Here is a 22,198-nt window from a genome sequence, read left to right on the forward strand (position 1 = left end):
GTACCTTTTATGACTTTATATTAGTTTTAAGACTCATTTATATAATTATTTTAATTCAGTTTCATCTAATTTATTTTGACAATAAAACCTCTAACAACTTATTGCATAAAGTTTAATACTTTACTTCCTAAACTAAGAATGTCTTAAAAGAATTTTAGAAGTAGAGTAAACAAAAAGTTAAGTAATCAAAAAAAGAAAAGCAACCCTTAAGTACATGGGCAGCTTGCACTGACTTCAGAAAAGCTACTGTTAAACAAGTCATAAAATTTTTTTCATACGTATATGTTTATACTACTTGGTTTTTGTTTAGGAAAAAAATGCATCCTTACTACCAGTAATTTCTACATGGCTTAAGTATGTGCTTAAAATTAAACAAATGCTTATGTGTTTCACTCTGCTATATCTCCAGACCCTTCAACATCTCTTAGAGATTATTAGGGCTTTCTTATAAGCCAGGTATAAAATTGATTCCTTCATCCTAAGCTGAATATTTTGAAAGTTTAAATTAGGTGAAATTAATTTACATCTATACCTAAAAATAAAGATTCTAGCTTTAAGATGTATTAATTATAAGCACAAAAATTAGATGTAATGTAATCTTTTCATTATGAATGTCACTTTAAACACCTAGGGCTTAAAATGTTTCCTTTGATGTCCCACAGCAGATGTGGTACCACACATTAATAATGAGGAGGCTTGTCAGCTGGAGTCCACAGAAGAGACTCCGTGGACTCTCCATCGGGCGAGGCAGAGGCACCACTGTATGAAGGTTAAAATAGTTGTTTGTTCAGTTGTGAGTGATTTAAGGAGGCTTCACCAGGAAAAGTGCATCTATGATTCTTGTACAAGCCAGGCAGTGCAACATAGATCTGGTTTGTATTTATGCTAAATGTTCACAGAGTGTGTAGAAAGGATATGGAGGCACTGAGTTCTGTTCACCATTAAAGAATGAGTCGAGACCTTCATGAATGTTATACCAAAGGGTTTAAAATAGTGAGTCCTGGTGGCAGATATCTGTTGTGACACACTTAATGCAAGTTGCCAGATGTTGCACATTTAACAAAAAAAGAAAGATTGATTGATCTCGTGCTTCAGTGGGGGTCTGAATTTACCCTTTAACCTGCTAATTATGTACAGATGTTCATTATGTTATCACAGAAGTCACTGGCAGAGGAACTTGCTGGTTACCTTTCGACTGGCAGTGGGACTATTTGCATAAACTACGGTTTGGCAAGGGAGAGGCACCTCACAGTCTGCCCTTTGTGGATTTGGAGGCCAGGTATTTGATCCTTATCAAACACATATGCTGCCATCCCATTCAAAGAAGCAGTTCTTCATTAGGAGAAGAAAAGCAGTTCTTCACTAGGAGAAGAAAACCGCAAAAACATTTGCTAAGACTTTCTCAATAACGTGAATTTTCATTTCTTTTGATGCAAATAAAAATGACAAGAAATGTCCTCAAAATCAGGAAGAAAGGGTGTGATGACTCTAATTCATATTCTCATGTGCACTCAAAAACTTTGGAAAGATCTCTGCAGGAACAAGTGATTGCTTGGGTGCCCAAGTAGACTTTGCCCGTTTTCCATGAAACCTTCAAGATTACACGCATATTCTCCGTCATGCATTTGTTTCGTTCAGTCCTCCGTCATCTGGTGTTACGACTTACTATTTAAAGGGTGCAATATATGGTGATAAAGTTTTACAGACTAATAAAAGACCATGGCCAAGATTTTTGAAAATGACTAATGGTTTGGGAGGCTTTCTGTATTGAGTATCCAACCTGAGACACTTTCCAGGGCCTTATTTTCAGTAAAAGGGGGATAAGAATTTTGTGTTAATGAGGTCAGTTTTAACTTGTGAAGCTGAGCAATCAAAGGCAAATATCAGTGAAACACAAACTGGTCCTGAGATCATGAACAATCTCCCCAAAATTAACAGCATGCAAGGTATTTGCATGACAATGAAAAGAAGTGGAAAAATTATTACAGTAAAAATACTATGAATGACCACTCTGTGAATTTTGGAGACCTTTTAAAAGATACTGTTGGGAGTATTCTAGTTTGAGGAACATGTCTCAAGCTATCACAGGATTTTTGCTCCATATGTCTCCTGGCAATCCACATTGTTAATCAATGTAATAAGAGAATCTGTATTTAAAAAAATCAAAAAGTGAGGAGCACCAACAACTGCAGAGGGTGGGAACATCTCCTTGAGCAGAGTAATGTACATGCTTGAGAATAGAACAGCCCACAAGCTTGAGGAAGGCTAGAAAGGCTACAAAGATAGACTGGAAAGACCCATTGGGAGGAGATATGGACGACTGGGAGCGCTGTAAGAGCTGTTGTTCTGTTTCAGCATCGAAGTTGCTGACAGTGAAAAAATGCATTGCTTGCTTTCAGTAATGGCTGCCATATGTCTCAGATTTAATACAAAGCAAGGTCTGTTAAACATCAAGCATGTGTATAGTTCATCACCAGCAAACCCAGGAGTATACTGCAAGCAAAGCTAATTCACCAGCCCTGTGCACTGCTCCATTTAGCAAAGGCTGCAAACCAATGTGCCTAGTTCGGGTACTACTTTACTAAAATGCTAGGCGTCTTGCTCCAAAGCACAATCAGTTTATCTGAAACATGCTCTTAAATTCCCTTCATGATGACTAGAGAAAAGGTGATGCTTCAAAACCTTAAGAGAGTAAGTCCAATTTATGTACCCTTCACCATATACTCTACTGGTAGCTCCAGCCAGCCATGCAGACCACTTAAGGCAGGTGTTTACATTTACTCAGGGTTCAGTCTGCCTCTTTCACTTCTGAAGATTGGCACATAGTGGTGATCTCTCTCTTTTGCACTGCTGCTTGTAATAGAGAGTAGGAAGCTCTGAGTTTTACTCAGAGTTAGAAAGACAAAACTTCTATTTCCAAACAGTTCCCTGATCACCAGACAGTGATACATCCCAATTAATAATATCTGCTACTCCATTTAAAAAGGAGCCACAAAATGTCAGCAAGACCAAAGAGTCTAAAACAAAGCAGATGAGTGAGCCCTTCAGGCTAGCCCAAGGGACAGCGCAGACAGATCAAAGGGGCCAGTACAGATATTCCAGACCCTGCTCCTACGGGCACATTTTACACTACATCATTCCTGGTGAAAAAAACAAAAACAAAAGAGACTTAGGAGCAGGAACTCTGCACCTCTCCTAGAAGCCTAGATTTGCCTGCCTATACCTCTCAGTGGGAGAAATTGCATCTCTTACTTAAATAGGCATTTCTGTGCATATGCAAGCAGCTCAAGTATGGGGAGATTATCTGGGGAGCTTTCAGGTTAGATTAGGAGACATTGTTTAAAGGAACCCTGGAAAATAGTTGGGCTGGCTTAGTTTGTGAAATGAAAATGTCACCTGAGCCTTTGTTTATATAGGATTTAGGAAGATGAGATCTTATTCTAAAAGTCCAGCAACAAAGTTCTAGCAGTTTACTTACTGCACACCTTCACTCACTTGTAAAAACCACAGTGAGAACTGAGTAGCTCAGCTGAAAGAGATCCTTGCAGAGTAACACATTTCAGAACAGAATAACTATGGAAAAGAGCTCAGCTTTTATGGGAAATATAGTCCTCTCCTGAATATGCTTCATTAAGGAATTTTTTGGCTGTCTGTTCCCTTTCTCTCGCTATTTTGAGCTCATTACCACAGTGACGCCATAAAGGCTCCACAACACAATGCCAAGATCTGGTATTTATCTTGGCTGGCTACGTTTAGTTTACCTACTATGTAAATGTGTCTGTCAATCTCTTACCTTAATTTGTTTTCATGCTTTCAACAATTTCAACACTGAAACAAATCTATCCTACTCAGGGACCTGATTTTTAAAATGCTGGATGTACAACCATATATGCTAAATCTATCTTAAATTAATAAATTAATATATAAAATATGTATAATAAATTAATATCAATATCTAACATGCATGTATCAATTACACACATACATTGAGTTCTTGGGCCTGCATGTGGATATTTATATGATTAATATTTTCCAGGAAGCTTATGGTAAATTAAAAAATGAATTAGTCATCCGATGCCCATTCTGTAAATCTGCAGTTTTGAAAAGTAAAGCATCATGGATTAAATATTCTAAGATAGCATAAAGGTAGTGAAAACAGGCTGTGAGGTGTTGGTGTTACTTTTGTTCTCTTATTTTGTTCTGTTGTTAAAGTCCAAAAATATTTTAATTCATCTTCATTTTAGATTCTTACAATAGGATGATGAATTCCAAGAAGCTTAGACTTACAGAAAGATCTGTCTTCTAAAATAAATGACAAGGGTTTCGTAAAAGAGTAGTCCCACAACTTAGTGAAAAAAATATTTTAGTCCCCTTATAATAAAGCTCTGCTATATTGATTCTGCCAGATGAGAAATTCAAGGTTCAGGTGCTTTTCTAATGTTTAAAAAGAAAAGCCAAATGGCATAAGCTATATGAAAACACAGCCCTTATTTTATTTTCCATTAATTGTAATATTTTTTTGGTCTAATTTTTAATGCAGATACTCTTGGGAAATACTGAAATTAAACATTATAATATGTGATTTTTTTTTTCTTAAACTGTCGTGTTGGTCATAATTTTCAAGAGTTGGCATTTCCCAAAGCACTCAAGTTTTCTTCCAGAGTCCTGACTTGAAGCTAGAATCTCACTCACCATGAATACTCCAGTCACTAATTATCCTTTCAGATGGGACATGTTGAAACTAAGTCTTTATACTATAGGTGAAAGTCCTCAACATCCAGAACTTTGGTGCCAACTGACACCACCTTTTTCTTTGAAGACAGCTCTGGAACCCAAGCTCCAGGGAGAATTCATGCATCCATCCCTATCCAAGCACTATGCAGCACTACAGAGGCCCTAAACAGTCAGGGTTGTGTTCCAGCATTGCCTACTCTTATCTTAGATGATTTCCCTCTCATCACGGTGGCTGCTGTGAATCCCAGTTTCTTTCTGCATTCGGTGTATAATATACACCTCATATCAGGTCTGTGGTTTTCATCAAGAGCAACATATCTGTCATCTTTTGAATCTAGGGTGGGAATGAAAATACTGCAGGGGATGACTTTTCTTACCCAAACTTAGGAACCTGAATAAAAACATCTCATTTTTACACATGGAATCATGAATTCTTGAAATCAATGTGACATTGCACGTAATTTTGAGAACTTACTAGTCTTACTGTTTATTTTTTTGGTAGTAAAATGGTCATAATGATGAAGTATAAATGTGAATTTCAGGAAGCATTTATCTATCTAGTTTGGGAACCAGTCTACAGAGTAAGGTGAATGGCAGATGCACATGATGAGATACTGGAAAGTTGATGAAAACAGGAATTTTGAAAGACGACACTTGGCTTTGTTTATCTTGAGGACGGCTTATGATTAAATTGGTTTATAAGGTATGAAATTTCTGAAGACTTCCAGTACTTCTGATTGAAGTCTTATGCATGTTTCAATAAAAGCATTATCTTCAATAGAAATATATTTTTACAAATATTATTCAATATATTCCAAAGTGTCTTTGTAATTTTTTGAATAAGTGCTCTGGTCAGGTTGACCAGATAACATCGCTGTCTTGCACATTTTACCCCATGGTAGGAGACAAGGAATAAAGTAAAAAATGCTCTTTTGCACAGCGTAGTTTTGCACAACCCATATAGTTAAATCTAATAGTCCATTCTCTTTGCAGGTCCAAAGGCTGCATGTTAACTCAGTCACCTACGTAGCCATACACCCTTGTGTTAACTGAGCAATACAAGAACTGATTGAGCTGCAGTAGGAAAGATAACAGGGGCAGCAACGTCCATACTAGCATGGAGATCCTGGCATGGAAGCTCTCCAGATCAGTGATATGGTAGTATCTTTCTCTGCTGAGTGCTGGTGCATCAACCCCAGTAAGGAGTCTACCTCTCTATTAAGAAAATGCATATTACCTGCCTTGCAGGCACTGCAGCTATGCCCAGAGGTGGATCTAGCAAGCAGCTCCTCAAGAGACATGAGATGTGTGAGGTTGTGCATGTCTGATGAAAGACAGAAGCCTAAAGTCAGCAAATTCTGTATTATTAAGTAGCTAGCTATGTTTTCTGGCAAAGAAATGCGCTACAATTCACACTGGTATCCCAGACTTGGTTTACTTTCATGAGCATTCGTGCCTGTCCCTTGGGGAACAAAAAAAAAAAAAAAAACACACTTGCAAGGTCTGATTCTGATAAAATATTTGGGTGATTTTTCCCACTTCTGCTGCTGAGATACTATAGTAGGGATCTCTCTGCAGCTATAAAAATATGGCCTATACGTTAATTAGAATGATCTTATGGTGATTTAACTGTTACAATCAGATCTGACAGAAGATATAGGCAGCACTTATAAACCATTTTAAACAATGTGGGATTTTTTTAATGAACATTTTAAAGTATTTTTAAACATCTCATAACAATGGATTTAGACACTGTTGTTCAAAACGTAACTGAAGATTGCTTTCTTGGAGGGAATAAAAATCTCCATGATCCTTTATATCTTTCCTGGTGAGACGGGTTTGATTTACCCTCTTTTGCCGGAACAAAAGTAGTACTTTTTCCAAAATAAAGCTTTCTTCTTGTTCAGAAGTCAAATGCATTTAACCTGTGCTTCTACTCTGTCATCTGGACTATAAATAACATTTCTCCTTTCATGTATTTGCCTCATTTCTTCACTGCCTTCTAACTAAGACTTTTTTTTTTTTCTGGTTTTCTTTAACAATTTCAGAATAAAAAGGTATGTTATACCACAGAGGTACTGCATAAGGGGGATTATATTTAAATAATAATTATTCAGGTAATCAAGACTTGTTATAAATACTGTGTTTTCTGATCTGCAGATTAAGATTTCCAATTCTGAAAAGAAAGATAACTCCCCCAAAAAAACATGTAGATGGGGTTACACCCACAAAGAATCATGGTTTATAACACCAAAGAGTAGCAACACATAATTTTTCAGATATGCTGCTGCCCACTGAAATCCTCAGGTCCTGATTGTATTGGAGGTTTTCAGAACTTGCATGGGCAGTGCCCTGAGGAACTGATCTGGCTTTCAAGTTAACCTTATTTTTAGAATGAGGTTGAACTAAACGACGTTCAGATGTTCCTTCAAACTTATTTATAATTTCTGTGAATCTGTGGTTCTAAGAATACTAGTAATCAATGGGGGACAATATAAATTTTAATAACCAGCTCTAGAGCTGAAGAGTTTTGCATTAAATTCACATGGAAAATTTATTGTTTCAGGTTCCAGTCCATATTTTAGACTCCCATGATACTATCATGAGTAGCTAGGGCTGCATTTTACTCATTGCCTGCGGCTTCTGAGAGATTTCATTGTTCTCTTGACAATGCTGAGAAATTAATTTGCACTATTTCATAGTACTGTGACTCCCATACTGCAGACTCCATAAGGCATCAACTTAATGGCCAACACAAGTGCAGTGGAGTATGTTAAATTATATGTTTACAAACATATTGAAACTTGAAAGTAGAGAAAACAGTTTATTTAACCGTACAATAAATTTTAATAATAATAGAATAGTTTAGATTATCTTGTCTTAACCTGAATTTTATTTTCAATTTATAAAAGACTGAAACATAGTTGACAATGATATGGACACGAAAATACTATTTGCTATGTTTTATTTTCTACAATCTGGTTAAAAGTAGCATGCAAGTAATTGAATAAAAATACTTGTATATATGACTTACTTTGAAATAACAATTATACCACCAATGGATAAAAATCTTACCATGAAAGCTGAAATGAAAGTATGACAAAAAGAAGAGTAAACTATTTTTTAACCTGAAAAATGTTTGTTTCCCTGTTATCTTTCACGTATTACATTAATTTAATAATTTCATGGCTCTGAACACATATTTTCATACATTTTAAATTGTTCTTAGATTGTTAAATCATTTTTTCCTTTTTAATTGATAACAATATGAAAAAGGCATGAATAATTAAGAAAGTTAGGTTGGTTGGAGGGGAATCTTGTATTTACATAGGCTAGCCCGTACTGCTCAGCACTCTGATGAAACCCTGACTTCCATGTAAGTCTGGTACCAGCTGGTATGTATTACATGCATGGACATAGATTTCTGTGAATTTGAATGCTTTTTATCAATTTACCTAACCAGATGAAGGTGTATTTTGCACGACATTTGGTCATTCTTGTGCTTTCTAAATACAACTGTTTGTAAAAATATGCACACGTTCCTTAAGGTTGCCAAGTGCATGCTAAATATTAACAAACAGAATGGATAATATGCAGATTGACTTTTTTTTTTAAGGCATAACCTAATTTTAAAGAGATATTATGATGTAGTTCCTGTAGTTACTGCCCCTAGAAGGGAACTGGATCCTCCCAGGTATCTCACTCCAGTGAAATCTCAGCAGCCACCCGAAGGCAGTTGTACATCTCCTGTGGCAGGTCAGCCCGAGTGAGATTGTTTCCATCCAGGCGCAAATGTGTGATCTTGGAATAGGTCATTGGCCCAACAACCTTACAGAAGCTGCTCAATGGGAACTCTGAAACAAAGGGAACATGAATAAGAGAAAGCATGAATAATTAGGACAAATAGGACAAACCCATTATTTTTCTGCTTTTTCTGTTTTATTTGGAAAGTGTGACCTTAAATTTATTTTACTATTTTTCAATATTTTCCCTGTCTACTGATGTAATTCCCCATGAGTTTACTGGAACTTGAAAGGCTTGTGTTAAGAGAGGTTCTTTCCATTAGTTGTGAGAGGTTCAGAATTTCAAGACTGAGTTTTTCAAGTGCTACATGCTCCCAGTACCCATTTGATTTTTTAGATTTCAGATTTTATGTAGAGGTCTAATCTAGCATTTAGAAAAAAGGAAAAAAAAAAGAATCTCCAGTAAAACTGGAGATGCAGAGGGAGGAATCAATCATACTGGGTACATTATGATGGAAGGGGAAAACAGTGCTACATAAGATATTGAAGGAAGTAAAAAGTTTCTGGAGAAATTTAAACCATGATACATCCTTACCCTTAAGAACATACATCCTTACCCTTAGGAACAGGCAGTTCAATGGTTGTCTGTGTGAAATATTCTGGATGTGTCATTTTGACAGGGCTGGGGTTGGGGAGGAGTTTTACCTTTAAATTGTATAGTTGAACCTTCCCAGAACAGCAGGATTAGAAGAAATATAAAAAATATTTCTAAAAATATTTATATTTATTGTAATTTATATATCATGATATATATAGCCTTTACTTAGTTAAAGTATTATTTGGCTCACATAACACCAGACAGGTCTTGAATGGAAAACTATGCCTTGTATCTTATGAGCAGTATTAACTGTAAGCTAGAAATTACATGAAGCAGAGAAATTCTGTGCTCAGTATATATAAGCACACACATATACATATTATAGGCCTCCGTATATGAATAAACCTGATGTTCCCTGTATACCACCTTGTGCAATTCTGCAAAGATGGTCCTTCATTGTCACCTGTGTTTCCTTTGAGTCAGACAGAGGATTAGTCTATTGAAAAGCTCCATCACTGCTAAAGAAGCAGTCTGAGAGGCTTATTCTTCTTTGGGATATTGACATCATTGAATTCACGCAGAAAATATTTTAAAGGAACTCAATGAACCCATTCACCAGTATGCAGACTAATTTCATATCTTCATTTGCTTTTATGTTGCAAAGGACTAGCTCTCATAATTTCTGAGAAATCAAGGTAGTGTTCTCAAAATCAAATGCCATTTTGACTACCAATCATAGGTCATTCATGGACTTTTGAAAACACCACCTTATATATCTTTTCTGCATGACTATTTAACTCATCTAAGAAAATGTGATGACCTACATCATGTTGTAGTACTAAAGGAAGTGGAGGAAGCATCTTTCATATCTCCACTTCAACTTCAATTAAATTCTTTCAGAACTGTCATTACAATAATCGGCTATCATTGATGGAACGTGGCTTGTGTAAACTAAATATAAATATGCACCCATTCATACAGGCAGGTCTTTAAAGCCTGAGAGCTTACATAATTTTTTGGACACAGAGATACGTTGAAGAATCAGTAAACATTTGTGTATCTTTCACAAAATAAGTTGTTTTGAGTAGGGATTAAGAAAATGTATTTCAAATGTTAGATCTTGATCACCTATTTTATTAAAGCAAATCAAAACAATTTCCTAGATTTTGTATATTGTACAGTCTTCTTTTGGAAGGGTGATAGATAAAATGCATCCTTAATGGCACATTTATCGGGCAATCCATATTGCAATATAGTATAATTTTAAGACCGCAGACCAATTCTGATACTCTTCTGATTCAGAATGTACCAGCTGAAGTGAACTGGTGATTGTTGTGCGTTAGGATCATATAATCTGAGAGATCTTTATAGGATTAGATCTGTGTGGAATTTTGCTGAATGAAAACATAAGTTCCTGAGACTTTGAACTCATTTGCTTGGCCTACAGGCTATACCGTTAACTATTTAGGTCCAGTTTTCTGCAGATAGTTTGGGTGTAAATTGTAAAGAGTAAAAAAACATGAATTCTAATATAGATTTTTCTTCTATTTTCTTGTCATTCAGAAATGGCATGGTAACTATATTTTTGTTAAAGGCAGCCATTTTAAAACTTTAAATTTACTTGTTTTTTCCATATTGTTACTTTTGAGCATAAATACTAATTTTTAGTTGCAAAACAAGGTATGCTTATACAAGTTGGGTAGATGCTTAACTACTCAAAGGATGTAACCTTCATGTGCGTAAACCACAAAATTTATCTGTGCTACCAAAATACTCATCTGTGCTGACTATTTATGAAATTGAAACCACTTTGGAAGTGGATGCAGATCCAGTCCTCACAAAAGTCAAAGGAACTCTGTCATGGACTTCAGCTGGATTTGGGTCCAATATTTGTTGCACAGTGTTTGCATTTGGGCATTAATTTTTTATACAGTTCATGTAATTGTCAGTTGTTATAAGCATATTAAAAATGTCTGTTTTCTAATAGCAGTCTCAACTAGCAGAAAATAAGATAAGTGGGTCTTGTGAAGGCACTCGATGTGCTGTAACCTATATGATCTGTATGAGAACTGCAATCAGTGAGACTAGAGCACTGTTGCATAAAATATGTCAATAACTTACTTCCTCCTTTATTTTGCTTATTAATGTTGCAGGTGTTACAATGTCTTCCTGAATTTATAATATTTAGGTTCAGAGGCAGTGTACCTGGAGTTTTGCCTCTAGTGTGGCATTCATATTTTCCCAACACAGAATTTCTGCATGAGTCAGACACTGAGAGAATAAGAAGGATTGGGTGAAAATTGGATTTTCATCTGAACAATTATTTTCACGCTAAAAGTGTGCGTTGCCATAAGAAATTCTGATATTCTAACAAACTACCTGAATATTTGAAATATCTGGAGGAAAAAAAATTGGGAACAGGCATCTCCTCTCCTCTCCTCTCCTCTCCTCTCCTCTCCTCTCCTCTCCTCTCCTCTCCTCTCCTCTCCTCTCCTCTCCTCTCCTCTCCTCTCCTCTCCCATACCTATAGAGCAAAATGGCAGCATAGAAACACTTATTTTTAGGCAGAATTAATTTTTTACTATGTGCTAGGTGAGAGTATATCACTTGTATATCAGGAGTGCAAGCAGCCTTTAGCTGAGAGGAATATTAAATGTGCAAAAATTCCTTGTTGAGGCGTGCAATACAGTGGACAATCCCAATGGGATCTGAAGTCCCATTATCATCCTTCTTGGTCCATGGTCCCACAGTAATCGTATGTGTGTCATTTTTGCACAGGCTGTTGTAAAAAAATTCTTTGGGATTGGTGGAGTGAGCCGGATAAAAGACCGTAAAGCACCTCCACAACTAACTCTGTTTAGAATAAGTAGAGTTATGGTACAGATACTGATCCAGCCGACAGGCAGGAGAACAATATGTGGCCCCTTAACTATCTTCTGGAACATTTTGACATTCTCCCTTGTTATACTCCATTCACAGGGTATCTTTCTGCTGGGGTTTCATGAGGAAGCAACTCTCTCCTTAATCCTTTACAAGTACAAATGAAATATGGAGAAGCCCACCTTTGGACCCTCTTCTTGTATCACTGAACCTCTTTGATTCCTATATTTTTTTCCATCCTGCGGAGTTTCTTTTTGCCCTGAGGAGTCTGTAAAACAAGTGTGTGTATGTGTATATGTATATAATCCTAATGGCATCTTAAAGCATGGTAGCAAACCGCTGTTCTTATTAAACAGAAAATTCCACCCTTAAATTACTACTAATAAGAAATATTTTTAAAAAATTTCAATTTAGAAGTTACAGTTTAGGTTTGAGATATGGAGAAAGCAAAGGCTTTTATAAACATTCCGTGGTCATATGCTAGCTTGGAGATCCAACTAGCATCAAGTACAGTAGATGGAGTATGCAATTGATACCTAACTTACATTCTATATAATGGATGTGCTTCTGATTAGTTAGAGATCAGAGGGGTTACTCTGGATTTGTCTTCATTCCAGTTTGCTATCAACTTTGCCCACTGCTCCTCGCATCACAGATGAAGACAGAACATACTAAAGTGAAGCCAATTCTGCTACAAATTTTTTTATGTGTGTATTTAACAACTCTTGTTCAAAAAGCTCAAAGTCACTCAAATGAGTCTATTTCTCAAACAGGTAATTTTTTATGTATGACAATGCATAATGACTGTAGCAAGCCCAGGATGAAACTCATGGACAATAATTTGGAGAAATATTTCCTTCCTTTCTGCTAATATCAAAAGGGTTGGAACCAGATTACTCTTTCTTAGACAAATATAAATGTTAATTGCTAGCCTAAAGGTAACTGAGAAAAGGGGAGACAGTAACAAATTAAAAACTCTGGAGAAATATATTTATGTTAGGTTTCAGTATAAGTGAAAACTTTAAGCTATATAAGCGTGATCTGAAAGATTATACCTTTTGTACATTTTAGGATAAATTATCATTACCCCTAATACAGAAGTCTCTCTCTCTCTCTCTCTCTCTCAGTATATGTGTACCACGGGCCATGGTATGGAAGGGAAGCTGGCCTTGTTTACAGTCATCCTTACATAAATCTCTGGCAAATTTTAATATTTTATTTAAAAAAGAAACTGGTCACTTGTTTGAGGCCAAATACTCAAAGGTCAATCAACTCAATTTTTAGAAAAACTAAGCACTCACAGCTGTAGGTCAGGTGTAATGAATAGTGAACTGCAAAGGCTTTGATCACCCTGTATCTGGTACTTCATTAAACTGAAATGCTTTTTGCTAACTAAGTCAATTTGCATCTTAGGGAACACAATATTATGCCTGCAAAATTAGTTAGTCACGAAAATATATTATTGAAGTCTGCTAGATTTTATGGTTAAGCAAAAACCCAGTTCTCTTGCATCAGTCCATAGGGTAGCAATGACAGTGCAGCAGTAGCTGGCGCACACCCAGTCCTCACACCATCCCCCTCTGCTGCTGACCAGTACTCTGCAAATACAGCTCTCATTGCAAAATTAAATTGTTGTCACAGTCCTTGACTCAGAAGTTCTTGGAAATGTGTATGGAAAGCAAAGTCGGTACCTGGGTATCTTGCAGAAGCCTCAGAACAACCACTCTAAGCAGGGAGAATTGCCTCACATATCTTATGAGAAATTAAACATCATCATTGCTAGCTCTTTTAGGAGATAGAGTCCTACAAGTTGCTGTATGTGGTGCCTCAGGTGAGAAGCATTAACTCATTGTTTTCCCTCATCAAAACAAGTAACAGAGATGTAATAGGAAAAAAAATAATAACTTTGAGGAAAATATGAAGCATAGTAAATACAAAACATTTCAAAAGGTCTTGCCCTCTGTTTGGTAAGATCTGCACTAAAATATTTGGCTTTAAAGGCTACCTCTGTATGGAGTTAGCTGTGTATGGAATAGCTAACACTGCCATCCTAAACCCCTGATGGATACAAGCAGGCAAACAGAAGAGAGGGTTTTATGGTTTACTTTATGCCAGCTAGCAAGATGATGTAAGTCCTTCTGCAGAAACACTGTTATGTTTGACAGATCTGCCTTTCCATTAGGGACCACCTCTGACAGCTGGAGAGCTTCTTATGGTGAGGACTCTCCAGCGCTCCAACACCTCCTTCCCACCCCAGGATTAGGACAGTCTCGTAAAAGCCCTGTCTCGGTAGAAACCTCCATGATCTCATGCGAAGTGTGACATTTATTGACTTCAGAAGGAACGTTTTTTCAAATCATGATTGAATGAAGACAAGCTTGCCACCTGATCATATGATGTGAGAAAAGGGAATGAAAAGAAAAAACAACAGGGGCAGCTCATTGAATTTCAAGATGGGTTTGGAGGTATACTGCATGAGAGAAGGGAGGAAAGAGAAAAAAGCAGCTACTTCTTGTATCTTTTTCACTGTGCCTGATACTTCATGAATTTGTTGTCTTCTCCCTCTCTCCTCCCTCCAGCACTTTCACTACCAGCCTCCTGAAAGGTTACACATACGATAGTCAGACCCTCAGCTCATATCTGTCTCTTTTTGCTGACTTATCAATTATGAACATCTTCCACACTCATCAAACTTTTCCCACTGCTTTTTCCTCAGTTGTGTAAGACAACTCAGTTGGCTTCTATGGAGTTACTCCAATTTACGTGAGATGAGAATTTGACCCGTAATACCCACATTAATATGAAAACAGAAATTTCTCTCTTTAAGGTTAATTTGAATAGCTATCAGATAAATGTCTGTCTTTTAACATTAATGTGGGCAACAGTCAGAGAAATGACAGTGTGCTAACAGTCTAACCAGTACCATTTCTTCAGACTGGTTGATCTACCCTTTCAGATACTTGCATTGACCATCATTGTCTAGACTGTGGTAAATACTAATGAAAATACAGAAATTTAACTCACTGTTAATTTTGTTGACTTGGAGGTAGAAGTTTTCGAGGTTCTCACTGACAGTTGGAATGCTCTTCAGCTGATTGAAGGAGAGATCCAACTCAACCAGTGATGTGATATTGAAGACATTGCCTGGTATTCCAGAATCTGTTAATTTATTGTGGGATAAACGTAAATATTGCAGGGTTTTAAAACCTTGGAAGTACTCATCAGGAACATTGGAGATCTGGTTATTATCAAAATACAGCATGAGTAAGGAGTGAGGCAGTCCTGTTGGTAGCTTTGTAAGTCGATTGAAGCTTAAGTCAAGATACAGAAGTGAGTTCAGGCCTTTAAAAGCCCCAGAAATAGAATCTGCTTTCAGCTGGTTGTTCTGGAGGTGAATGACAGTCAGATTCACCAGCCCCTCAAGTGCACTGGGGTTGACTTTTGTGATCTTGTTGTGACTTAATTGCAGGTCATCCAGAGTTTTAGGGAGTGGTCCAACAGCTTCAGTCAAATTATTGTAGTTAATGTGAAGTTTCTTCAGATGCTTTAGTTTAGAGAAGACTCTTCCCTTAATTTTTGAATTTTCTAAACGGTTGTGATCTAGGATCAGCCACTGTAGGTCTGTTACATTATCAAATGTATTCTCTTCAATGCCTTCGATCATATTGTTTCTAAGATAAAGGTATTTTATTCCACTTGGTACAATCGGAATGGTTTTCAGTTTAAGATTGTCACAATACATGGCAGTAGGGTAGCTTAAAGGACAATTACATTCTGGGGCACAGACTGCTGAGGATGGCCCAAAAGGATCATAACCATAATCATCTGCAGGACCATAGTCATACTGGCAAAAAATGCCACTAATCAATAACAGAAAGACTGGTAGGGAGTTTAAAGTCATCTTTGCAACGTGTCTTGTCCCTGTATGGTGAAAAGGAATAAAAAAGTTACAACTTTAATTTTTTCGCTCTTTCAGCAATATTTGAAATTTTACCACATAAAGATTATAATTAAAAACTAATTAATTTTGTCTTCCTGTTAAAAGTTATTAATGAAGAAAAATATATTAGTTTGTTAATATTGCATTGTTATTACCCTAAACTTACAGTCCCTGACTTGTTATAATCTGCCTTTGTAATGCAAAATTGCAAGCCAATCTGCTGTTGTAAGTAAAACATTCTTTATATCTTCCTGCATTCATTCATTAAGTCACAAGAAGGATGATAAAGTCAAAGTTTTTTAAACCTGGCACGGAAGAGTTTTCAGTTTTGCTGAAGGCCATGTCAGAGGCAGTTCTGCCATTTAAATTCTATCAAGCATTCCTAATATACTGAATTTCCTCATATCTAAATAATGTGGCAATTTGACTTAAGTTTGAAAGAGCCGGGGAAGTTACAAACTGAGGGTAATGATCTGCTGTATAGTTTTTTGTTAATATGCCTTTAGCTTGAAATATCTTCTTCTCGTGGATCACGTCCAGTAAAGCATGGTCCACTAAGTTTCATATTTACCTAAAGAACAAGCTAATAGAAATATATTGCATATTCTCTTGGACTTGTCAAACAACCATCACTGCATATGTGTGCACGAGTATACCTCTATCTAACATGGATCGACAGTGGATCTGAAATGACTGAATTTGAGGTAGTACAAATGTTCTTGCAAATTCTATATATAACAATAAATGTGTTGATTACATTGTATGACCATTCTAAATCAATAGATCAACAAAGCACTGGTTTCACATGGCTGGTCTTCCGGTTCACATACAGCAAAAGGCCATTCAGTGTCCTTTGTCCTTGGGGATGTTTTGCTGTGATCCAATATGAGTGGTCTCACCTTACTTTTCAAGGGCATACCTTTCTCATCAGATACTCCACAAGATGCTTATCTGTGAGTGTTAGTATCTTCCTTTTATTTCTTGCTACCTAGATAGATGTTGTGTTGGAAAAGTGGGTCTAACATCACTGAAGTCAGTGAGCTTACTTTGGTTTTCACCAGTAAAGTCTCGGTGTACTCAACAACTGTTCAGAGAGTGAGATGATTAAGATGATTAAGAAAATCCTTCTTGTTCTCAAGTAATTTCAGAAAGTATGTGATGTCTGTAAACAGACCACCAGACATTGATCTCAGATCTGGGCAATCTTCCAGCAAAGTAAGTTAGTCTTGCTATTGGCATTGTTTAGTGTTACACAGAGTACACAGTGTTAAAATGCAGGGCTATAGCTGGAAAGTCTTCCCTAATTCTCAATTTCCTTGCTTTTATTAACTTGATAAAAGCCACATCACATTCTAGTCAGCTAATAATCTCAACTAAAGTACCTCTAGGCAGGGCCTATTGATCTCATGTAGTACAGCATGAAGATTTTTTAAAAAACGTTCTCACATTATCTGCAGTCAGTCACCCACAAAGTCCCTCTGTTAGATATTAAGCTGCTGTCCCCGAATAAGGAGGACAATTGCATCTTTTCCATGGTGTTGGTCCCATCACATTTACCTAATTACAAATCAGCGGACAGAGCAATCATTGAAATATGAGTTATCAGTGTAATTTCCTTTGTCTGTTCTTCATTACTGCATGAGAACATGCAAACTCAACCTTCAGTCCCCTGCTGGTATAAATAAGTACAACTCCTCTAAAAGCAAAGACACTACAGTGACACAATTCAGTTCAAAATCTAGTCCTATTTAGGTACTAACCATTAAGGATGAGGGACTAACTGCTCTGTATTCAAAGTATAAGACAGAGTGTAATGAACTTCTTGGACCACACTCTTTGGCCTTACAGTGACATTTTTACACAACTGCATCATTTTACAGTCTTACTGGTAAAGTAGCAAAAACATCCTATTTTAAATTTAAATTCTATTGTTCTTCTAGTTTCAAATTGTATTGGAATTCTACATTTAATTATTGATAACATAGGCTGGAAGTTCTTTTAAATAGTATACAATGTTTAACTCTGCAGAACCCTGGAAGTAATTTAAAAAGTTAGATGGCAAGTGTTTTGAATTATTTTATCAACAACATTTTAAAATGTAAGTGACAATTCTGTAGTGCAAGGGCATATGAGCATGTGTGTGACATAAAACAGCACAGTAAAGTACATCTGTAGCGTAGCTGACTTGTTTTATTCATGGATTTCTCCTTCATGTATCTAAATGTTTCTCTGTCAGAAGTGTAAAAGGTAAATAAATCATGTACACATGCTTGTTTGTTGCGCTGAACTATATGAATCCTAAAGATAAAATGAGAATACATTTTAGTGTTTAACTTATAACATAAGCAGGCTTGAACTAATTGCCTGTGTTTGTTCTAACCAGTTATGTTGTAAAATACCTGTGAAAATATTTGTGAAATTGCTCAGGCAACTTGGCAAAACATACTAAATGGCAAATCGACGACTTTGGGAAAATGCTTACTACAGTAGACTAGACAAACTATTCAAACCATTTTGGAGCTGGTCTATACTTCCTTAATTCTAAAGTTGTTGTGAAACAAAAATAAGCTTATCATTCAATCAACGTCAAACTAAATATACCTTAATTCTGCAGCATAACATCTTACACAGTTTGCAACAGATTTAATTTTAAATTTATATTTGAAATGTGCTTTAAAATTAACTAAATATGTCAAAATACCTATAATTTTCCTCTCATTGTTTACTTGATTAATTATTTAAATATCAGGATAACGTGTTTTTTTAAAATGAAGCAAAATGATTTAACAAATGGAGTCTGTGGAGCTCTCATTAATAGATTATGAATGAATAAGTAAGCAGTGAGTAGTCTTACAAATTTCTTTGTACTGTACATCAACTCTTCTTTAGAAGTAGAACAAAACAGACTGTAAAAAAGTGCAACACTGATGCACAAAATGTATGAGGTCGTTTTAAGGAAACCGAGAAAGCGAATCCACTAAGCAACTGTTGATTTGTGTTCAATTTACAAATTGGCAAACTTATCCTGACATGCTTTCATGTTCCCATTACAGCTACATTTAAATAGCTGAACATTAGGGTTAAAACATGCAGCAGCACTTACCTTACTGCCTTGAAGCTGCTTTCCTTAATTCCCAGAGCAGATGCAATAAGGGACTGTATCGACCAATATATGCTGTAAACAGTGTCAGGAGGTAAAAGTCTGCCAGATCCTCTGTGTTACAAGAGAGAAAAAAAAAAAAAAAAGCCCTAGTCACGCTGTTCTCTGAAGCTGCTATGTCATCATGGTGATCTTGTGGTGTGGCATGTACAAAAATGCAGCTCTCTAATGAAGTGCAGGTGGATACCATATTTTGTGCAAGGACAACCCATCAGTTATTCCTGTGGGATGAGAGAATGATCAGTGTTTCACAAACCTAAGAAAGTTTAGACCACTAGCCATAGCCGTATACAAGAAATTTTTGTATTTTAGAAGGAAAACATTTTAGATTGTAAAACAAATTACAAACAGACTTTTGTTTTCCAACTTATTTTATACTGCTAGACATGAGCTAACAAATAGCCCTCAGACCTCAGTGCTGCTGTGCTTCTTCAGCCAAGTGACTCATTCATTTTTCTGCCTTTAACTATCTTATGCCCACAGTAAAATATCTGTAATAAAAGTTTTGGCTTAAGGATCAGGACCAAAGATGCAGGATTATCTTTGAATTATAACCTTTTCCACAACATTAAATACTGAGTTCAAAGTTTCTTCTGCAAACATTGGAATTTATTTGGTCTGGAGATTTTCTTTGGTGATTGAATGTATGTTTGTTTAATAAAAACGTATCCCAGGAATGGTTTTTCAGCAGTTACTGTAAACTCACTTTATACATTTGTTCATTTTTGCACTTACAGCTTTCCCCTGCTTTTCAGAATCTGGAACTACTCAGCTTTAGGTTGTCTGTTTCTTATTCCATGGATGTAGTTCAAGAATGCATCTTAAGGCTTGGATGAGATGTTATTTTCACCAGGCAATGCCAAAAAATAATGCACTAAGACAGTAACTGTTTCAAGTGGGTTTAATGTTTCCACAAGAACCTTCCCTTATCTCTAAATGGTGGATGTCTTCCCTTTTAAGGGACGCAAGCTCTTTATTATAAAGTTGGATGAGGGCAAATGTGAAATGTGCATATAGAAAGCATGCACAAGACCTTTTAAAGTGTCTGGTGTGTTTAATTGTATTTGACTGTAATTGTTGTGGGTACAGATCAAGATTTTTGTCTGTTACCAACTGGCTGTCTTTATGAAAAGTCATGGCACAGTACGTGGCTGCGCTGGAAAACCCTAGCAGCTTCCTGAAGAAGAGGAGCCTGGATGTGGGCTTGCCCAAAATCTGCTGCTGGTGCATTTGGGCCTCCATGCCAGGGCAGGTTACTGGAAGCAGGGAAAAGCCTGGCGTAATTCAGTGCCCTTCACCAAGAACAGGAAAGATGCCAAACAATTACAGACCTCTGTGCTTCTGCAATCGTGCAATTAGCAAACAAATTTGTTCAAGCCAGAGCGCCAAGTGCCAGTGCAGCCCATAGGAAGTGAGTGTTACTCTTTGATGTTCTGACATCACGCCTGTCCCCCTTGTGTGGGAGAACCATTTACACGTTAGGAAACATGCTGATGACAGACCATAACTCCATTACTATTTGAATGATGCAAATAAGTGAATGTGAAGCAGTGAAAAATGAATTAAACTAAGTAGGTGAAAAAGTGTGCATTGTATCAGAACTAGAAACATAGAAGCGGACAAAGCTGTTGTTGTTCTGTGTGTGGACAAATGGAGACCAGGTGGAGTTTCTCACAAACAGTATGATACTTCTCTGAAAATTACTTCATTAGTTTCAGCTGACCAAGGAAAACCTAACTGTAGCCTTGACTGCAAAAAGCAGGAGCATTCAGCAAACGATCAATTAGAATAAAGAAAAGATTTTTAACACAGAAAGAGATGCCCTTTAAGTTAATATTGAGGTTTGCTCTGTGGAAGAGCAATGGAGCATAATGTTTGTAAAGAGAATTTTAAAATTCACAGGAAAGGCACTAGTTGTGTTTTCTCTGATTAAAGATTTGTTTTGAATGATAAGCTCAATATTATTATAATAAATTAATACATATTTTGATCTTTCAGTAATAGACGTAGTTTTACATTTGCAGTACAAATAGAATTGTACATTGGCTGCAAATACAGGATAGTGCAGGCTTAATATATTTTTGGCATGGTTATATTTATGCAGCAGTTGTTTATTACACTGATTTCTGTAGGTCCAGTATACATCCTTTTTCTCATTCTATTAATAGAAATACAAAGCATGCGTATCTTTATAACTCGTAGAAAAATCTTATTAAACAAATCTGATGATACTTTGCAATTAACATATGGTAAAAGCTTGGGTCACATAAAGTTCAGCTGAGACTTTTTCATTCATATAGCTCCTGTCTTGCTGACTGTTTTAAATTAGGTATATAAATTGCACAGTCAAGATGAAGAATCACGTGCCTTCCAAGGATAAGATATAAACCAATAGATTTTCCCTTTTCTTTAATAAGATTTTTGCCATCTCTCCACTCTGTTATTTAATACTGTCCCTTCAGCATCATGTTATATGCTTTCCTAATCTCACTGTTCTGACTCATGAAGCACTCACCTCATAAACCTGTTTGGGAGAGCACGTAGGGACTAAAGCCCAGCAAATGGAGGTATGGCTTCTTCTGCAGCAAAGGATGGGAAAGTTGGTGGGTGATTTCATCTTTCTGTCCCTATTTTGTCTTTTTTGGGCCTTTTTTTTGGTAGCTCTCAGAAGTCATTAAATGGCATGTGAACATAGTCTAGCTTATTTCCAAGGAATACACAAAATAATGTGTAAATTCACCTACAACATCTAAGTTGAAAACCAGTTATGAATATGCTTCATGCCTGATAATGTCAGGACATATTGATATTTCACCTTAACAGCAACTGTGCTCCTAATTAAGCCATCTCAGTTTGTTTTCTCCAAAATTAATTTTCTTCTTATTCTTTAGTTATTAATTTTTCTTTGATGAGAAATATGATCAAAACCTATTCTCATCTAGTTTTCTTCGTCTTGTCATACATGGACAGAAATATTCCTTTTATTTGGTTCAAAGGTCCTTTCTTGTTAATTCATATTTTCATGGCTGGAGATGGCCAAGAAATCTGGTAGGTTGGAGTGAAAGAATCTGAAAGCAGAGCTCGCTGCAAGTATCACTTTGCGGGGGGTGAGAACTAGCCTTCAAATATTGTCAAGTTACAGT

The 22,198-nt window shown here is 36.4% G+C and overlaps 1 protein-coding gene across 1 annotated transcript; it reads right to left on the reverse strand.

Annotated features, from left to right (window-relative positions):
- Positions 1-7,564: 7,564 nt before the first annotated feature.
- On the reverse strand, positions 7,565-19,126 carry LUM (lumican). The gene is made up of 3 exons (XM_009812004.2): positions 18,999-19,126; positions 14,980-15,876; positions 7,565-8,588 (listed from the first exon to the last, which is right to left on the reverse strand). The coding sequence occupies exons 2-3, from the start codon at positions 15,854-15,856 to the stop codon at positions 8,434-8,436; spliced, it is 1,032 nt and encodes a 343-aa protein (XP_009810306.1). The 5' UTR covers positions 15,857-15,876; positions 18,999-19,126; the 3' UTR covers positions 7,565-8,433.
- Between the last annotated feature and the right edge of the window lie 3,072 nt (positions 19,127-22,198).

Source organism: Gavia stellata, chromosome 4 (assembly GCF_030936135.1).
Source record: "Gavia stellata isolate bGavSte3 chromosome 4, bGavSte3.hap2, whole genome shotgun sequence".
Lineage (NCBI taxonomy): Eukaryota > Metazoa > Chordata > Aves > Gaviiformes > Gaviidae > Gavia > Gavia stellata.

Excerpts from the sequence above, each read along its gene's own strand:
- LUM (XM_009812004.2), bottom strand. The coding sequence starts at position 15,856 with ATGACTTTAAACTCCCTACCAGTCTTTCTGTTATTGATTAGTGGCATT. Across the intron at positions 8,589-14,979 it reads CCAAGTCAACAAAATTAACA|AGTTCCCATTGAGCAGCTTC; the intron begins GTGAGTTAAATT and ends CCTTTGTTTCAG.